Source organism: Chinchilla lanigera, unplaced genomic scaffold (assembly GCF_000276665.1).
Source record: "Chinchilla lanigera isolate Chin_1 unplaced genomic scaffold, ChiLan1.0 scaffold00023, whole genome shotgun sequence".
NCBI classification, from domain to species: Eukaryota; Metazoa; Chordata; class Mammalia; order Rodentia; family Chinchillidae; genus Chinchilla; species Chinchilla lanigera.
Window position 1 is genome coordinate 11,891,929 of NW_004955424.1, and position 15,752 is coordinate 11,907,680.

The 15,752-nt window shown below is 41.3% G+C and overlaps 1 protein-coding gene and 1 long non-coding RNA gene across 9 annotated transcripts in view; one reads left to right on the plus strand and one right to left on the minus strand.

The window, feature by feature from the left end:
* LOC102008434 overlaps nucleotides 1-7,164 on the plus strand; it is a 24,606-nt gene extending 17,442 nt beyond the window's left edge. The window contains exons 7-9 of one of the 8 annotated variants that reach the window (XR_001234207.1): nucleotides 989-2,033; nucleotides 6,870-6,893; nucleotides 7,024-7,164. This is a non-coding gene — a long non-coding RNA (uncharacterized LOC102008434). Of the gene's footprint in view, nucleotides 1-988; nucleotides 2,034-2,950; nucleotides 3,220-6,869 lie in introns of those variants that run through there. The other 7 variants (XR_001234210.1, XR_261052.2, XR_001234209.1 and 4 more) reach the window with 7 other exon arrangements.
* A 165-nt stretch (nucleotides 7,165-7,329) lies between these two features.
* Nucleotides 7,330-8,875, minus strand: LOC102009733 (probable N-acetyltransferase CML1). Its single transcript, XM_013514700.1, is given in 3 exon segments — nucleotides 7,330-7,610; nucleotides 7,613-8,180; nucleotides 8,824-8,875. Coding segments are annotated over 2 exon segments (681 nt in total). The 5' UTR covers nucleotides 8,106-8,180; nucleotides 8,824-8,875; the 3' UTR covers nucleotides 7,330-7,422.
* Between the last annotated feature and the right edge of the window lie 6,877 nt (nucleotides 8,876-15,752).

A 15,752-nucleotide genomic window follows, 5' to 3' on the forward strand; every position in this document is an offset into this window, starting at 1 on the left:
GTACAATAGATGATAGGAAAGGGAAAGAAATTGCTCAAAGGAAGGGACGACTGGGATGAGGGAAAGAAGAAAATAGAAAGAAGGAACGCAAAGCATAAATATACGTATATAATTAGGTGTGATGACTGTATTGCTGTTGTGTACTGATGGTGTTTGAAATGAGCAGTTAAAGCTCACAATTTTTTATGTTCTGATTGACTTTGCATGCTTGTGGCTGGCGGTCTGAGCAACTGATTTGAAGGTAACAATATGCAATGGAATTACAATGGTGAACTCCTACCATCTTGTCAGTGAAACTCTGTATTATCTGTAATGTTTTATTGAAGAGTTATTTTCTTATTCTCTTTAATGGTTTGAGCAATATTTCATTCTTACATCTGATAATCTGAGCAATGTAGTTGAGGATAGCAATATGCAATGTAACAACCACTATTGATTTGTATTAATTATGTCTTGAGACCCTCTATCACTTTGAATGTTCTTGCTTTGATTTGTTTATGTTCGTGATACTGGTATGCTGCTACTGTTCTATTTTTTTGTTTGTTTCTCATGTACTGCTCTCTTACAAAAAAAAAAAAAAAAAGAATGTGTAGTGGTGCCCCCTGAACCAGGCTGGCAAATAGTGATGGATACATGAAATGATGGCACTAACACGGGCTGTCACAGACGTGGAAGCACGTGCTGTACCATGGTCAGTGACAGTCAATGTGAAGGCTTCAAGTGAGAGAGACCTGTTTTCAGAGCTTCTCATGACATCCCACCGCCAAATTTGGGGGTAAGAGACAGCTGGAGTGGACATCTGGCTGTTGCCAGTAATCCCTGGAAACCTAGTTGTGCTAGTATGTTGGTTAAGATAGGCACCAGCCAGGACTGGCTGAGATGAGGTGGCAGAGCCTGAGGCAGGAGCCATGTCAAACTGAGGGCTGGAGCTGAGACTCTGGAGGGGTTCAGGCACTTGCCATTAAGGAAATGGCTTTGCTCACCACAGGAAGTGAGAGCTGCAGAGAGCTGGAGGTTCCAAGGGATGGTGGGTGTGGACATTTTCTGGAGGAAGCTAGAGGGCCAAGAAAACATGGGTAAGTGTGACAGATTCTCACTATATTTGAGTATAATTTCTCCTAAGGTCCTTGCAGTCAGGAAGTCTCTAAGACTCCAGCAACAAACTATTCCATGAGGTCCAGCAATGAAATAGTTTCAAATGGCCTTTAAGTGCTAGAGTGGTTTGGAGTTCTTTCAGTGAACTGCCTTTTCTCTCACCTTGGGCACTGAAGATCCAAGAGGTCCTGGTTGCATGTGCTCTCTGGGCCAAAAGCGGCCTCTCCCCACCCTGTGCTGCCCCTGAGCCTGCACTCACCTCAACTCATACCTATGAGTCATAGAATTGAATCCTTTCAGACCTAGGAGATCCTTAAGAACGTATAACTTTATCAGGAGGGAGCAAACAGAGTCAGAGAGGTCCCACTGACTTAGTCTAAGTTTTCCCATGGTTTAAGTTTTAGGACCAGGTTACAGAACCTGTCTCATTTCCAGGAGTTCTATGCTCAGCAAAGACTTAAAACTGAAAGAAAAAGAACTTTTAACATTGGCATTTTTCTGTTGTTCATTAGAAGGAAGTATTGCTATTGCCAGTGTTATCTTCCATTTTTCATTTTGTGTATTGTCTGTATTATCCTTGATTAAAATTAGGACTTTTGGCACCATGTTTTTGAAAACAGAGTTTTTGTTTTTCCATTCCCAAGACTTGTCAAGTCAAAGGGCCATTCTCAGTGGATATGGATCATGATGTGTAGGGAATTGTTATGTGAGTGATGCTGTGAACTGGACAAACTAATATTCAGTATGAGCTGCCTTCCTGCCCATTCTCTAAGTCAAGTGTTCTTGAAATGATGGTTAAACAGTAAAACAAAGAAAGCTAATTATTTCACTGCTATGAGGCTTAATATATAAAACTTGTTCCCTGCAGTAACCTCAAGAGCTGCTGATTGACTCATGTATCTTGGCACCAGTAAACCTGCTGGGTGACACTTTGACTGGTACGTCTCCCATGGATTTAGGCAGGCGCAGCTGTTGACCTATACATATCCCCTGTGGGATTTTGGTTGGATGGGGTTTCTGCCTGTATACAACAAAGGAATGAATAAGAAAGATGTGATATTTTTATACAATGGAGTACTACTCAGCTATAAAGAAGAATAAACTTGAGGTTTTTATAGGTAAATGGATGCAACTTGAGACCATACACTTAAGTGAAATAAATCAGACTCTTACATGTAAACATCATATTGTCTCCCTAGTGTGTGAAATTTAAAAAGTAAATAAGATAAAAAATATACAATAGATACTGTGAAAGGGAAAGAAACTGGCCAAAAGTAAAGAACAACTGGGATGAAGAAAAGGAAAAAGAAGGAAGGGAAAAGAAAAATATGTATACACACAAGATAGCTGAGATAGTTATACCACTCATTTCTTTTAGTTTATTGAAGGGAACTGTTTGTGCTTTTATTGTTTGATCAATCTTGCATGCCCATATCTTGTAATCTGAGCAACTATTTGAAGATAACAATACATAATATACTAACCATGGTTAATTTCCTATTATCTTGTTTTAAAATTCTGTATCATTGTTTTTATTGTTTTTTCCTCTTTAAAATAAAAAAAGATGAATGATCCCATTTTCAGGAAATATCCAGAATAGGTAGTAGTAAAAAGTAGAGAGTGGTTATGCTGGACAGAAGAAATAGGGAGTAACTATTTAATAATGTGCAGTTATTTTGGAGATGTTAAAATGTTTTGGAAACAAATAGATACAGTGGTTGGACAATGTTGTAATGAACTAAATGCCACTAGTTTGCATAGATTAACGTGATTCATTAAACATTTAAAACAAAATAAGACACTGCTTGCCTTCTATAGGTAAGTGGGTGTAACTTGAGACCATACTTTTACCTAGGATCCTTTAGACTCTCAGAGCTGGCCAAAGCAAAGACAAGTGGATTCCTAAACCTCCTTTTTCATTTGTGAAAGTGAGGCCCACAGCCTCCATTGAGCTAATGCTTCCATCCTCCCCATTATGCAGAGACTCACCAACAATCTTCTGTCCAAACACAACTGCTGCTACAATTTGGTGTAGCCATTCCTTCTTTCTCTCTGATGTTTGTGTGCCTGTGCCTATTTTTTAACTATATTTTCCTAAAATTAATTAAAAGATATTGTGTTATAGTGTTTTTGTTTGGTGCTATATTTGAACTTTTTCATTAAAATAGTCATGATCAAATTTGTGGTCATGAGGTATTATGTTGCAGGAATATAGTACAATGTAGTGAGTCATTCCCCCCTTCTGGCAGTTTAGATTGCTTCTAACTTTTCATATCAATAGTGTGTGTAATGATAAGGAGACTTTTATTAATATTTAACCTATTTGGCTAGCTATTTTCTTAAAATCAATCTCCATGAATTATATCTAATTTAGCCTTCCATAGTTTTTAATACATGTGGTGAAATAATTTGCCATGAATGATCACCCATTTAACTCTTTGATCAAAAGTGCATGAGTCTGCATATCTTTGTACTTGGCAATGAACTCAGAATTTGAATAGGGGATTCAGTGAAAATAAATTAAATTTGGCTTATGAACACACCAAGAAACACTACAGGAAAAGGATTTCAAATAACACATTACATTATTTTATTTTATTTATTTTGTTATTTTTTGGTTTTGGTTTTTCTCCGGTACCAGGAATTGAACTTTCAACCTTGTGCTTGCCAGGCAGGTTCTGTGCCACTGAGCTAAATCCCCAGCCCCCCACATTATATTATTTTAAATCAAGATGAGATACAGGTGTTTCCTATTATTCTGACAAAGAAACAAACACTGAGACAAGGATAAGGAGGCAGGAAGGATGCTGAGTTGAAGCTCAGCCTCCCTGTAAATGGCCTCTTCCCAGTTGTTGACCTCTTGGAGTCCATAAGCTGCCATCTGTTATTTTCAAATTCAGCACAGGTAGATTCAGCAGCTGTTATTTACCAGGTTGGTTATGAGCACTTAAGATGCAACAGTGTAGCAAAGAGACAACTCTGCTTGGTGGGGTTTCCTAAGGAGAGATAAGGTGATGAAGAAATGTGGTGCCAGGTAAGAGAAAGGGAGTCGGCAGCACACCTAGGGTTGAGTTGCTGTCTTAGCTACTTTTTCTCTCCTTGCTAAGACAAAATGGCCAACATCCAAAGTTAAAGGAGAAGAGGATTATTTAGCTGACAGTTTGTAGAGATTTCAGTTCCCAGTTGGTTGGCTCCAAAGCAGGGTGGCATGTACTGGGGTTATCACAGAGGAGAAACAGTTCATGGTGAGCAGAAGGCACCAAAGCAGCAGAGTAGCAGAGAAGCAGCAAGCGACAAGTAACAAGCAATGATCCTCTCTTTCTCTCCCTTATATAGTAACAGTGTAGTGACCGGTGTTGTAGGTTCAAATTATGGTTTAGGACATTCAACTAACTCCACTCCTGAGACATACTGCACACGTGCGCACATGCACATGCACACACACACACAGAGTAATTCAAGCTTACTCAACTGAGAACAAATCCCAAAAGCAATTTATTGGCAATTAAAATCTCAGTTCACTGACCTCTGTCTTTGGCCCCTGCCAAAACCCCAACAAATGAGAGGGAATGAAGCTCTAAAGACAAAAATCTCAGTCTTGCCCTATCAGTGGGAGAACACCAACATGTCCTGCCAGATGCAAAGTTTTGAGAAAGAGGACTTTGAAAATGTAGACAAAGTGAGGAAACTCTTCAATGATAGTTTAGTGGATTTGCCTTGTACTAATATACAGAGTTCAGGCAAAGCCACTGGTTGACAAGCCACTGAGAAGCCTTTGACAGCTCTCCCAACTGACCACAGCACAACCAGTGCAAGCCTAACACCTAATAGCACAAGTGGTGGTGTTGTAGTCAGGGTTTACAAGGGAATAGATTTAACACTGGACCAAATTTAAATGATTATTTTATAGTGTTCACCCAAAGAGTCAAATGCAGAAGAGTACAGAAGATCTGTCCACACACTAGTGACCCAAAGAATCCAGCTGAGGGCCTGGATCCCATAACAATGTCCTGCAGGAGTTCAGCTGAAGACCTAGAGCCAAGGGCAATGTCCTCTATGAAATCAACTAGAGGCCTAGAGCCCACCACAATGTTTCATGCAAGTCTGTTTCAAGGATCTGTGCTGGGAAGGCCCAAAGGTCAGTGGTGGACACTAAAGTCTGTACAAGCAGGATGAAGGATCTGTGAAGCAGACTGAGGGATCTGCACTGGAGCCAGAGAGCCATTCTCAGACCTCCCCTGAAAAGAACCACAGCCATCCTCAGCAGCAGCGAAGACCCAAACTCCTCCAATGATGAGAACAGCTAAGTTCATATCAGGAAAACCAATGAGACAAGCTTCTCCAGGACAATAAACAGTGCACCGTCTTCCCCTCCAATTCTCCTTTTATGATGTTGGCAACAATCCTCAGGTTGGCCTCCCACACCCAACCATGCTGATTTGGTTCATCTGGCTGTTACAAGTTGATCACTGGGTAACCTACTACAGGTGGGCAGGAGTAGTAGCACCAAAAGAGAAAGATGAGCTTTTGAGAGTAACTGACCATGTTGATTATGTCTGTGACAGTGAACAGTTAAAGACTTTTTTCCATATTTATGCTAATATATTCCATGGTACCTCTTACACCAGGGGGCCAATTATTGAAAGAGGTTTAATTTTACTTAGAAAACTCCACTACAGAATGAATGTTTAAAAGAAAATTTTCACAAGCCCTGAAGTCTTCCTGTGAATTGACCAGTTTTGAACTTTGAAGATAAATAATTGCTATAAATTACTTTTAATTTTCTTTTTCCAAGTTCACAGTCCTTGGTAAGTTCTTTTATAGAAAAAAATCCTACTAAAATAAGAACAACAATAAAAAGAAAAATGTTCCACAAAGATGAGACTGATGGATTAGGGGCCCCAATTTCTGGACCCACAGTGGTATGAGTGAGTGGAGGGGGAGAATATTTCAGGTCAAGGGATCTGTACATTTGGGGTTCACTAGAGAACAGATACATAAGGATTTACCAGGGAGGCTTTCAGTGCAGCAGCATGCGGAGTAAAGTGTGGAAATTGCAACTGGACCATCTGCGTGCTGGAGAGCAGGCAGATTCAGTCAAAAGTCGAAGGCTTGGAGCTCACTATAGAGCCCTGTGCAAGTGTTAGAGACTTGCACTAACACCCTAGTGTTAGAGGTGCAGTAACTTGTAACAGGGAAAATCCTGCAAAAATCAGCACAGACCTACATGCCCACTTACCCTTGTACTGTGGTTTCCAGGATGACATGGTCAGAACAAAGCAACTTGTTCTTGGAGCCTATGGGGACAGGGCTGGGCTCAGTCTGGGTCCCAATAGTGACAGATCTAGGACAGTCACTTTCTCAGCATCCCCTCTTGCTATGCACACAAGAACAACTCCTCCTGACTACTCAGCCAGGTGTGGTCTGTATCGAGGTCTCTTTCTGAAAACATCCTCTACAGCGACCCCTCCTACCTCACTGCTCTTTGCATGAACTAGGGTGGTGGGAAACCTATGGTACACATGCCACAGTAGGCACATAGTGACCTCTCTGTCAGCATGCGAGCCAAGGCACTCCAGGAGCCTAGAACTGAAAACAGTTCTGTTTCATTTTAAACAAAAAATTCCACATTCACGTTTAAAACCAGGGTTTGAGCGTTGCAAAAATAAGTGGGCTTTGGATTTCTACTTGAGCACCCAGTCTCTGAAAGGCTAACTATTACAGCACTAGAGAGTAGGAAAGATGCAGCGTATTACTGCCCATTCTTTGTACAGGACTGAATCCTACCTTCTCGCTCTGTGAGTCCACCTGCTCTGCTATAGATTTGGCTCAATTTCTCCTGTTAAGAATGGATATTTCCACATGTGATTCCTGAAGGCATTTGGAAGAGCCTTTGCACATTTCCACTTTTGTTTTAATCTCTTCAAGGACCTTGAACTTGGTCTCAGTTAGACTGCTGGAACAGAATGAAGCCCAGATCCCTAAACAGAAGCCAACTGAGGATACTTGTACAGATATGCTGAAACCAGCAAAGTCCCAGCTAAACTCAATAAAACTGCCGGCCCACAACTCCTGAGAAAGTGTGTGTCTATTATTGTGATGTGGTTGATTTTAAAACAACATTATCATGCCACTGGGAAAGTGAAGTGGGGGCAATCCACAAAGACAGAATGGAGAAAGCCTGCTACTGCCTGAACAACACCATCAAACATGCAGGACACAGATGGGTACGAGCAATGAGACTTTATGATTTGTAATGCAAATGTCACAGTTTGTTTGTGACTGCAAAAGACTCAGTCATGTTTTGGTTAATACAAAGGAAATAGATCACAGGCCCCCATCTTGAGCAGAAGGGTAGTGGTAGATTAAATGAAATACAGGTATTCCTGTTAGCCTCCAAAATATATTCAAAAAATACTGGCCTTTCTTCCTGAAGCCCATGCGGAAGTAGAGGGCCAGGGCATTGTGCTGAATCATACTTGTGTTAAGCACAACTTCACTGTAGCCCTGGTCCGGGCAAACTGGAGGACAGTCCTGACCAGGGCTTTCGCTATCCCCTCTCTTCGGAGCTCCATGGCCACTGAGAGGTGAAACAGCTGCAATTGCTTCTCCCCCGGTGGTGGATTCTTCACTGGCAGAGCACACACAGTGCCCACCACCTGCCCCCCAGACTCAGCAACCCAGAAACAAGAGTCAGACGTACTCAGGTAGGATTTGGTGATGTCAGCCATATCAGTGCGCAAACAGGTGACCACATGCTGATACCAGGTGTGTCTGGCGAGGAACCACAAGAAGGGGAGCAGAGTGAGGCTGGACATGAGAGCCAAGAGCCAAGAGCCAGAGAGCAGCAGCAGGGAGAGGGGCACCCCCAGCTCAAGCAGTAGGGTTCCAGGCAGCTTCAGCATGTGGCGGAAGGTGGCAGGGACATGCTCAGCCATGCCTCTGCAGTACAAGTCCAGCACTGGTTTTCGATCACTCTCCTGGTATATGCGGATGTGATAAGGAGCCATGCTGCTGCTTCTGTGTCTAAAATTTCACAGTCCTTGAGACACAGCCAAACCTGTGTGTATGACTTCCTTGCAGCCCTGGAGGAGAAAGACGAAGCCATATGAGTACCCCAGCACTCCTGGTCACCAAGGCACCATGGATATCTTGCTCAGTGTGTATCCGTCTGCTGTCACTCCGAAGGAAGCAGCCCACCACTAGTAGAAGAAGCTGATGGTCAGAAAACTTTACTTGAACAATGGTTCTTCCCATTTTTTCATCCCATTTCTAGCTATGTGACCTTTGACATATCATTTAATCTCCACAAGCCTGCATATGTTCATTGGCAAACAGGAAAGAAAGAAATCAACCTGCCTTGTAGAACTGTTTGAGGCTTTAATAGAATAACATATACGAAGGACATGTATCAAAACTCCCCTCTAATACAACTGCATTATCCTATTTCTGGTTCTCTGAAGTTCTTGGTGCACTGAGATGATATACATGTGGCAGCCAGACCTTGCATCCCCAGTGCTTGGGTCCCTTCCAAATGTCTATCTATTGTAGTAATCCTGTGCTCTCCAGCAGATTTAGCAAAACCTCTTTTGCCCAATTATAAATCTATTGGATGCTGAAAAGATAAAAGGATCAAGGACCAAACTGGCCCAAGTTTGAGATTTTGCAAGAACTTTTGGATCTTTGGGTCCACACTGGGAGGCCTGAATTTCACCCATGTCCTCTTACCTGATACCACAGAGCCAAGAATGTGCACAGTGGCCTCAGCCTTCAGCTTCTAACTGACTCTCAGAAGAGGCTGTCTAGGACCTGCCCCACTTCTGGTCAGCAGATCTGGATGCCACTCATTGGTTGGCTCATGAATCCTTTGTAATCATCAACAGCAAGGTGCAGGGGCAGGCAAGCGCCAGCACAGGAAGCTTTCATCTTTGTGATTCACCTTTTGATCCCTGGGAAATTATCTCATAGGACACACAATATGGAACGGCTCAAGGGTCCTCAAGCTTGTAAGAGCCCTGGACCACCATCCTGATTCCTTCAAGCCTCAGCACCTCTCATGTGATGCCCCTAGCCCTGTGCACACTCTACCATGGTTCCTTGCACATACGTGGTAGGAGCCTTGAAACTGCCTCTCGCCATGGGCTCTCTTATCTCAGGCCAGCGTCCAGCTCTTCTAGCTCAGTAACAAAGTCCTTCACAGCTGCACTTCTTCCTGCAGCATCATGTGGTGCAGACTCAGCCACCCAGAAACAGCAGCTACACACATCCTGTCCTCTGTTCAGGCCCTCAGCAACCATGTGGATATCCCTTTTTTTACGACATATGCCCTTTGGAGCCCCCAGCGGTGCTGACATCCAGCCAACAGGTAGTGGGACAGTGGGCAGATTCCATGAGCCATGGCGGTGGCTCAGAGTCACCGGCATCAGACTTCTTACACATTGAGCTGAGCACATACCTCACTAAGACAGGAAGACCAAAACAGAAGGGCTGTTCCCTCTCTATGGAAGTCTCCTCTGTGGAGGAAATGCTTCCCTTTCACGAACGTGCTCGATTCTACCTGTGTGCAGTAGCTTTGCACAACAGTGAAGATGTTGGCTTTTTCCTCTTGAGGCTCCCTGAAGCAGTAGGACAGAAAAATCGAATCTTTCTGTGCAAAATTTCCCCTATTCTTATCGCGTGGCAAGGTACAACAGGCAGTAGGGATGTGGCAGAGGTGCGGCAACGTGGGGTCTTCTGGGGGAAGGAGCTCCTCATGAGATTTCAGTGTGTGGATGCAGGTGGATGCCCCAGCAGCTGTGATAAGAGCTAGGAGAGGCAGATATGAGGAAGCAGGCCTCAGTGGACAGTGGGATGCCCCCTCAGGCTGAGGAACAGAAATCTGAACACAGAAGAAACATACAGTTTGGGGAACAGGTGGCTAAACAAATTTCCCTTGGAGGGGAGTAGGTGAGGGCACTTGGGTGTCCACGTGAGGCTATGGGGTGTGGACTCTATTACAGGAGGATGGAAAGCCATATACATACCTTTAGCAGGAGCTAAATAAACATGGTGTGAAGTATGTCTGTAAGGTCATCAGCCTTTTTGCACATGGAGCATGAATCAGAGGAGTCTAGAGTGGAAAGATGTAACCCCAGAGGCACATGATGATCCCCAGACACAGTTGTGCAGTTAGAAGAACACCTGGTCAAGAATGTCCACTGTGAACCAATATACAGTGTACTCTGATTCCCAGGGCAGAACCCCTGCTAAGTGTGGAGTCAGGCATAATAAAGGAGACCTTTTAGTCTAATTTGTTGGAAAGTTTTGTTTGCCTACCACCTTTTGCACCAGTGGGCTCACTGAAGGTGGGGCTTTGCTCAGTGTTGACAAAGACTCATCTGCATTCAGAAAGATGAATTAGAGACAGGAGTAGTTTGTCCATTGTGAGACAGTGAAGATGGAGAAATCCGTGCCATCCGGAGGTCCATTTGGGGAGCAGAAATGGCATGAGTTAGATTGATTCAAAGAAGTGTGAGCAAGAGGAAGGGGTCAGAGAGGACAGCCAGGACTGTGTCAGGTGCACTTAGGAGGACAGTGGCCTGATTCCAGGTTGGGAAAGATGAGGACATGCCTGTAGGGGCTGTTTTCAACTTCCTCCTGCTAAAACAGAAACTGGGGCAACAACTGGTACCCAGGGATCCTGAAGGACGCTGCTGTGCTTTGATCCCAGCTCAAGGGTAGTGATTACTATTAATTTCTGGTCATGACTGCATGGGTTACCATTTTGGTTGGCAGATGAACCACTGTGGCCACTGCCTATATGGGGGTCCCCTCAGTCCACAGAGATTAGGCAGGAGGTGCTGTACACAGTAATTAAGTGGATCTGAGAAGAAGAGAAGGCCCCAGAGTGTAACTACTCTAAGCCTCTAGTTCCCACAACTCTGGTTGAACTTATTGGATGGGCAAATAAAAGAAGAGGACCTTATAGTGATGGACAATGGGGAAAGAACTAGGAGATTAAAGAACATATTATAATATTCGGAGCACTGAACTCAGTAAATTTCTTGTTGATTTTGGAAATAAGTGAGGTAATCTGTGCTACTCCAGTTAATTTCCACAGGAAAGTATATTTTCCATGTTAATATAATTGAAATAGCTCATATCACATGGCTTGGCTTATATGAAAAAATGTGTATATATATATATATATATATATATATATATATATATATATATATTCCACCAAACAATGTATACACACTTCAGGAAAAAAATAGCATGATTTTCTTTCAACAGATAGTGTTATCCTCACATGGGAGACCTTAGAGGGTGTTATGTATAGCAGACAACCCAATACATTGCCAGTCAAGGCATATAATAATCAAGATTCCAGAAATTCAGCACAAGAACAAAATATTAAAGGCTTTTAGAGAAGAGAAACAAATAAACTATAAAGGAAAGCCCATCAGAAGCACAGCAGACTTCTCAACACAAACCCTCAAGACAGGGAGAGCTTGAGTGAGTATTTCAAGCCAGAAGAGAAAACAACTTCCAAGCCAGATTGATTTACCCTGCAAAATCATCTCTCAATATTGATGGATAAATAAGATACTTCCCTGATATAGAACATCTGAAGAAATTCATGACTATCAAACCAGTTATCAAAATGCTCTGGAGTGGCTCACGCCTGTAATCCCAGCCCTGGGGAGGCTGAGGCAGGAGGATCTGTACAAGTTCGAGACCAGTCTGGGCTCCAAAGTGAGCTCAAGGCCAGCCTGAACTGCATAGCGAGACCCTGTCTCAAAAAGACAAAAAAAAAAAAAAAATGTTCTGGAAGATATTCTAGAACTAGGCAGGAAGATAACAATTCCAAGAATCTCAATACAATGAATCCATCTGGCAAGGCAGGTAATTAAACAGAAGGAAAAAATAAGGGAATCAACAGCACAGAAATAATATGATGACAAGGACAAGTCAATACGTATCAGTTATAACTGTCAAAGTCAGTGGTCTCAATTCACCAACCAAAAGAAACAGGTTGGCAGAATGGATCATGAAATAAGTACCAACAATATGCTGCATATAAGAAACATATTTGACTCAAAAACAAATGCGTAGACTGAAAGTCAAAGGATGGAAAACAATACTCCAAGCCACAGAAACCTGGAAAAAAGCAGGGAGAGCTATTCTATTTGTAGACAAAGTGAATTTCAAGCCAAGAGTGATAAGAAGAGTAACAGAAGGTCACGACATATTTGATGCGGGAACAATCTAGGGGAAAGAGATAATAATCATGAATATGGAGCCTGGTGTGGTGGCACATGTCTGTGATCCCAGCATTCCACAGGCTGAGGCAGGAAGATCTTTTCAAGTTGGAGGCCAGCCTGGACTACACAAGTGAGTTCAAGGTCAGCCTGAATTGCATAGTGAGACCTTGTCTCAAAAAGACAAAAAAAAAAAAAAAAAAAAAATCACAAATATGTATGCACCAAATAGCAGCACAGTCAACTATATAAAACAAACACTAATGGATAAGAAAAATCAGATAAGCACTAATACAATTGTAATGGGTGACCTCAATTCTCCATTGTCGCAAACAGACATATCAACTAGACAAAAAAAATCAACAAAAGAATATCAGAACTCAACCAAACTTTTGAACAAGTGGGCTTAGTTGATATCTACAGACTGTTCTACCTAACAACAGCAACATACACATTCTTCTCATAGGTATGTAAGATCCTCTCCAAGTAGAGCACATACTACTTCGTTGAACATGCTTATGTAAATGCAAAGGAATTAAAATTATCCCATAAAAGATCATAGTGCACTGAAATTAGAAATCAGTGCCAAAAGAAACCACAAAAATGTCACAAACACAGGGAAATTAAATAACACCCTCCAAGAACCAATGTGTCACAGATGAAATTAAAGAAGAAATTAGACACTTCCTACAACTAAATGGTAATGCTAATACAACATATCAGAACCTATGGGACACAGTGAGGGCAGCCCTATGAAGGAAATTTATAGCAGTGAATTCCGATAGCAGAAAAACAGAGCAAGCTCAAATTTGTAACCTAATAATGAACCTCAAGTTTCTAGAAAAAGAAGAGCAAGTAAAACCCAAAGCACTTATGAGGGAAGAAATTATAAAGATCTGAGGAGAAAGTAGTGCAACTGAGACTAAGAAAACAATCCAAAGAATCAATGAATTGAAGAGTTGGCTCTTTGAAAGATTAAATAAAAGAGACAAAGCCTTAATCAACCTTACAAAAAAAAGGAAGGAAGAGACCCAAACTCATGCAATTAGGAATGAAAAGGGTAAAATCATAATGGATCCTGCAGAAATCTAAAAGATCATCAATACCTACTTCAAAAACCTGTATTCTAGTAAGATGCAAAGCTCAGAAAAAATGGACAGTCTTCAATAAATATGAATTACCAAAGCTGAATCGAGAAGATATAAAAATTCTAAATAACCCAACATCAGTCAATGAAATTGAAGCAGTAATTAAAAAAAAAAAGAACTACCAACAATGAAAAGCTCATGTCCTGATGGGTTCACTGCTGAATTCCACAAGAACTTTAGACACGATCTAACCCCACTACTCCTCAAACTCTTTAAAGAAACTGCAAAGGAAGCAATACTCCTAAAGTCATTGCCGGAAGCAAGAATTACACTCGTAACAAAAGCAGAGAGGGACCTGGCCAATAACAGAAGTACAGGTCAATCTCCTTACTGAACATAGATGCAAAAATCCTCAAGAACATACTGATAAACTGAAAGCAGCAAATTACCAAAAAGATTTATACCATGACCAAGTAAGAGTCACCCTAGAGATGCAGGGATAGTTCAACATACACAAATCAATAAATGTAATACACCACATTAACAGAATCAAGGACAATAACTACATGATCATCTCAGTAGTTGCAAAAACATTTGACAAAGTCCAATATCCATTCAGGATAAAAAAAAACCTGCAGAAAATTGCAATAACCTGATTTGTATCAATCTGATAAAACCCATCTATGACAAATCAACAGCCAACATTACATGAAATAGTCAAGAACTGAAAGCTTTCATTCTAAAATCAGGAACAAGGCAAGCATGCCCACTCCTGATCAATATAATTCTGGAAACATTAGCCAGAGGAATTAGACAAGGGAAAAAAACAAAAGGAATCTGGATAGGAAATAAAGAAGTTAAATTATCATTATTTTCTGATGACATGATATTCTACATAAAAGATCCCGAAAACTCCAACACAAGACTCCTAGATTTGACAATCACATTCAGTAGCATAGCTGGATACAAAGTCAACACTCAAAATCCATAGCATTCCTGTGCACAAATAACAAACTCACTGATAGAGAAGTTAGGAAAACCACAATTTTTACAATAACATTCAGGAAAATGAAATACTTAGGAATCAGTCTAAAGAAGGAAGTGAAATACCTTTACATTGAAAACTTAAGTACCATGCAAATGGAGATCAAAGAGGATATCTTAAAATGGAGTAATATCCCTGGTTCTTGGATAGGCAGAACCAATATGGTGAAAATGGCCATACTTCCAAAATTTTTATATAGATTTAGTGTACTCCTGATCAAAATACCAATAGTATACCTCACAAAAGTAGAGAAAACAATCCTATAATTCATAAGGAAACAGAAGAGACCTAAAATAAAAAAAGCAATTCTGGGCAACAAAGAAAAGCAGGGGACACTATAATTCCTGATTTCGAGTTATACTGCAAAGCTACTATGACAAAAACAGTATGATACTGGCAAAAAAAACCCAGACCTACTGATCAATGGCACAGAATAGAAGATCCAGAAATAACTCTAAGCACACTCAGCTAGCTTATCTTTGATAAAGAGGCCAAACACCTTCAATAGAAGAAAGATAATCTCTTTAATAAATGGTACTGGTAAAATTGGCTTTCCACATACCGAAGATTGAACCTAGACACATATCTCTAACCATGCAATAAATTAAAATAAGAATGGATCAAAGAAGGGGCTGGGAATTTAGCTCTCTGGCACAGCACCTGCCTGGCAAGCCCAAGGTCGTGAGTTCGATTCCCAGTACCGAAAAAAAAAAAAAAGGATCACAGATCTAAATATAAAAAAAACAAAGTCTGCTGGAAGGTATCTAGAAGATATAGGTGTAGTCAAATACTTTATGAATAATATTTCAATTACACAGTAAATATTACATTGAATCAACAACTGGTATAACATCAAATTAAAAAGCTTTTGCACAGCAAAACAGACCACCAACTACATTCAACATCACTAGTCATTCAGGAAATTCAAATTAAAACAACACTGAGATTCCATCTCACTCCAGAAAGAATGCCTATCATCAAGAAATCAATCAATAACAAATGTGATGAGGCAATGGGGGTAAAAAGGAACACTTCTCCATTGCTGGCTGGAGTGTAAATCGGTGCAAGCACTGTGAAATTGGCCCAGACTGGGTCACACCACCTATGCCTCTTGCTTCATCCTGTCCATGAGCACTATCACCGCTTTCATCAGGCACTTCCTCATCTGCCACATCACCAACCAGTTCAGAGCTTCAACTATGACAGCAATGTCACTGATGAAACCACAAGGGAGGTGGTAACGTGCAAGAGCAATTGCTTCCTTTGTTAAAGTAGTGAAAT